At 41.7% G+C, this 4,288-nt stretch overlaps 1 protein-coding gene across 1 annotated transcript; it reads left to right on the top strand.

Moving 5' to 3' along the window:
• Positions 1-717: 717 nt before the first annotated feature.
• On the top strand, positions 718-3,817 carry dusp2 (dual specificity phosphatase 2). Its single transcript, XM_072387619.1, has 4 exons — positions 718-1,688; positions 1,941-2,062; positions 2,187-2,406; positions 2,835-3,817. Exons 1-4 carry the CDS (start codon positions 1,301-1,303, stop codon positions 3,050-3,052), a joined length of 948 nt encoding a protein of 315 aa, XP_072243720.1. The 5' UTR covers positions 718-1,300; the 3' UTR covers positions 3,053-3,817.
• The last annotated feature ends 471 nt before the right edge of the window (positions 3,818-4,288 follow it).

Here is a 4,288-nt window from a genome sequence, read left to right as displayed (position 1 = left end):
TGGAGAGACAAAACATATGATGCAAACAAAACACCTCGAGACACACCAAGAAATACAAGTCCAAATTACATTCCCTTCTCTCTACTTTACTAAGTTATTAAACACATTATATTCTCTTTTTCGCTTTCAACTACTCTGCAACATGTGTCCAAATAGCCCACAGACACATAGACACTTTGAAAATCTATCTAAGGCTTAAAGAAAAATCAGAATCTACAATTAATTGTGTTACATTGTACTCACCTTATGGGAGGTCACTGAAAAGAAACGGGCATACTGCGCAATCTGATCCAACACTTAAAAAGCATTTTACAACAAACCAGGTGTTGTTTCCTCTCTTCAATAACGGGGTATTAAACTGGTTAAGCTTTCTTGGCAGGAGACAGGAGGCCACATTAGAAACATTTGCCCTCAGAGGTCTAAAAGAATATATTGGCTCACAGGCATTCTTGCAGTGACCCATGGTTTTATGTATTTTGGAAGACGGTCTCTGTGATAAGTTTTGTAAATATGAATATCACCAGTCTATGATGTTTTGAATAGATTTTTTTTTATATATTCTTTTCTTTTTGATACTTTTGATACTATGCCAATGAGATAGTTCAGACTCAATTCACTCTATTCACACTATTTTTTCCCCAAAGCTGAATAGCCTTAAGTTAAGGGAGAGCACTTGGGGAAAATGTTAGGCAGCTTCTGTAATCTAAGTGGGGAAAGAAAACAGAGGCAGTTCTGCAGCAGCTATAGGCAGTGCAAAATTAAACTGAACTCAGCCCTCAACGTTTCCTCTGAAGGCAGCAGTTATTTCAGTGGGAGAGATGGCTTTCAACTTGCAGCATAACGTCATTCAACATAAAAACACAGGATAACCCCAGAAAACCACGTGCGCAGTAGGAAAGTCAGGTTTGACGTCAGTGTCCATATGAGGAGTGTCGGGCCAACCATATTTGGTCGTTCCGCTTCTGACGTTTATCCTTCTATGGAAAACAAGGAGGGGCCGTGGCGGCCCCGCCCAGCTCACAGCTGTTATCAATGAACAAGTGAAACTCTGAAACTAAAGCGGATTTTAACCGACCTAACGGAGAGTACCTGCACTCTCCGGATTCATTTACAATTACATTTTTATTTCCTTTTCAATTTAAAAAAAACACTTTGTCGATCGTAGTGTCTGACACAAATACTTTTTTAAAATTATAGTGTGTTAGTGATTGTTAAGGACAAACACAGAACTTTTTTAAGTTTTTATTTTTTCGTATATATAATTTTTACTTTGAAATAATCGTTTAACCACTTTTAAGACATGACTTCAAGCAGTGAGACACTGGAAATCACTGGCAACGAGCTGGTCCACATACTCAGGACCCCTCGGGACCAGTACACCTCCGACGGGTGCGTGGTGCTGGACTGCAGACCTTTTCTCGATTTCTCCATGACGCACATCTGCGTGTCCCGAAACGTCAACTGGAACTCAATGCTGCGTCGTAGATCCAAGAGTTCAGTGGTGGCCCTGGAGTGGCTCATCCCAGACAAGACGCTCCTGGGCCGGCTGCGGTGCGGGGAGCTCTCCCCGGTGGTGGTGGTGGAAGAGAGAAGCCGCTCGTTGGCCGATCTGAAGTCGGAGAGTGTGGCCCACATGCTGCTCACCGCCTTGCAGAACGAAGTCCAGGCGCAGGTCTGCTTTCTGCAAGGTAAAAACACCTTAAATTCTTTTCATTATTAGCCAACAAAATTATTTAAAGGCTACTCCTAAAATGTTTTTGAAGCGTCTGATGAAACGCTGACTGAACTATTAATGCCATTATCTATTATTTCTCTATTTGAATAAACTAAGTTGTAATGTATGCAAGTTCTCTAATGTTTACATTTTTTTCACACATTTTGTTTGAGGTGAATTATGGAAAATGTTGCTTTTGAGCTAATACACTGTAACTTTCATTTAGGTGGATTTGAGGGATTTTCAGAGTCCTTCCCAGAGCTTTGCTACAGTTCTGCCAGTAAACTCTTCTCTTCGGTGGAACCAGAACCAACAGTGACAGGCCGGAGGACCCCTGCATATGATCAGGTAAGATGAATGTGATTTTTGCAAACAACAAACGGTGCATCCCAAAGCTTTTGTGACTACTGACCATCAACCAAGACAAATCTGCTTAGTGATGATTCCTAACTTTTCCTTTTTTCAACTGTAGGGTGGTCCAGTAGAGCTGCTGCCCTTCCTGTTTTTGGGCAGTTCCCTCCACTCCTCCCGCAGAGAGATGCTGGCAGCAGCAGGCATCACAGCTGTGCTCAATGTGTCCTCCACCTGTCCTAACTTCTACGAGGGGGAGTTCCAGTACCTGCGACTCACTGTGGAGGATACGCTGGCTGCAGATATCAGAGCCTGCTTTCACACAGCCATTGCTTTCATTGGTGAGCCTCTTGACTTTGTGCACAGTGCACTGCTTCCTTACTGAAATGTCAGTCCAAAGTCCAACAAAGCTAATGAACCCAAGAAACTCAGAGCTTATTAGCCTCATTGAAAATGAAATGCCTCAAAACATTCTTAAGCAGCTTATGCACCATAATCCATTTTTCATCTTAGATTCATGAGCAAACCGTGTAATAATCTGGTTACGAAACAACTAAAGACGATTATTAACAGCTAATGTTTTGTTTTACTTGTTTTGGCCCATTTGCCTTACAAAAGTTTAGTCCAGAAGAGGAAAATTAAACTTATCAAAACTACAATTTCAGTGAATAATTGTGACTGCATTCTCATATTTATTTTAATTTTATTTGTCACCCATCAGCACAGTATACTTATCGCTTTTTGTGTGTATTTTCTTGTCCACCCACAGACTCGGTGAAGCAGAGTGGCGGCCGGGTGCTGGTGCATTGTCAGGCAGGAATCTCCCGCTCAGCCACTATCTGTCTCGCCTACCTCATGCACACGCAGCGTGTTCGGTTGGACGAGGCCTTCGACTTTGTGAAGCAGCGGCGTCAAGTCATCTCCCCCAATCTGGCTTTTATGGGACAGCTGCTGCAGTTTGAGACTGACATTCTCTGTCAGGGATGAAGACCGTGTGTATTGAGGGAATTGACTTTTTGAATAACTCTCTCACCCCATGACACTCAGGGCTTTATAAGGACTTAAACGTACAAATTTCCTGTTTGTACCGTTTAAAATGGTACCTTACAGAGGGGTACACTTTGTGGATTCAGAGAAAAGCTATTTGTGCACATAGCCAGATTCCTTCCTCAAGCAGAGACAGTGTATTGCTGATGCAACACATAGCAGTTGGAAAGATAAAACCCCTCTGCAATAACATTATGAATTACTGTGATTCTGAGCCAGCAAGTTGGAGCAGCTACGAGGTGACTTCCCTGACGTTTTCCACTTGAGGGAAGTTGTTCCTGCTTGTTTGGTTACATGTATTTGTACATGATCATGCGTGTGTTATCTTGTTTGATTTTTGCACCCGTTTGTTTGTAATGGCTGTCTTATTTCATACTGAAGCCATTCCCTCACGGTTGCAACCAATGTGACATGATGTCTACACTGTGGTAACTTAGAGCAAGAGAGGATGGATCTCAAGTTGGTGTTGAACTTATAGAAATGCACTAAGAATGGGTGTCTAATCAGTCTGTGTGTGTGCGAGATGAATTGCATTCAAGCCGGAAGACATTTTTTTCATGTAAATAGAATAATTTTTTTATTTATTTTAAGATTTCTTATGACGGTGTTACCATTATTGAGGTCTGTTACAGCACTTTATACATGCAAGTTTTGCCCCATTTCTGCAGTTTTTTTTTCCACTGAAATAAAAACTTGCTGCGAACACATCTGTTTTCCCTGTGTAATTATTTTGTACATATGGTGTAACGCACCTCACATTTTCTGCTCTAGAAAATGGATCATCTGTGCCGCTGGCCCTCCACACAAACAAAATAATCTGAACGCTGCATCCTGAGTGTGTTGCACCCAATTCACTCTCTTTCTCTCCCATGCTGAATCGGGAAGTATTAAAACCATGCTTTGCTGAGTGTTTTGGAGGATTATCCTGCCGAGAGTGGGTTTTACCGTCTCAAGTCCATTTGACCTAAACAACCAGTGACAGAAAATTCATATCCGCTTAAGTTTCGTAAACAGCTTTGGGCTTTTGACAGGAAAATAAGTGCACTTTGGTGCTCAGGAAGTTTGGAAAGTCCATATTGTGTTCTTGTCATTCTGATCTGATGGCCATTCCAGTGGGCTAAACACACAAGTAAAACATTACCTTTATGTTATATTGCACATATCTTTTGATGTTAA

Source organism: Leuresthes tenuis, unplaced genomic scaffold (genome assembly GCF_036924035.1).
Source record: "Leuresthes tenuis unplaced genomic scaffold, fLeuTen1.0.hap1 SCAF_6, whole genome shotgun sequence".
Taxonomy (NCBI): domain Eukaryota; kingdom Metazoa; phylum Chordata; class Actinopteri; order Atheriniformes; family Atherinopsidae; genus Leuresthes; species Leuresthes tenuis.
The sequence above is the reverse complement of the archived record's forward strand: the minus strand, read 5'-3'. Positions and strand labels throughout refer to the sequence as shown.

Coding starts and splice junctions, on each gene's coding strand:
- dusp2 (XM_072387619.1), top strand. CDS start 1,301: ATGACTTCAAGCAGTGAGACACTGGAAATCACTGGCAACGAGCTGGTC. Junction 2,063..2,186: donor GGACCCCTGCATATGATCAG/GTAAGATGAATG, acceptor TTTCAACTGTAG/GGTGGTCCAGTAGAGCTGCT. Junction 2,407..2,834: donor CACAGCCATTGCTTTCATTG/GTGAGCCTCTTG, acceptor GTCCACCCACAG/ACTCGGTGAAGCAGAGTGGC.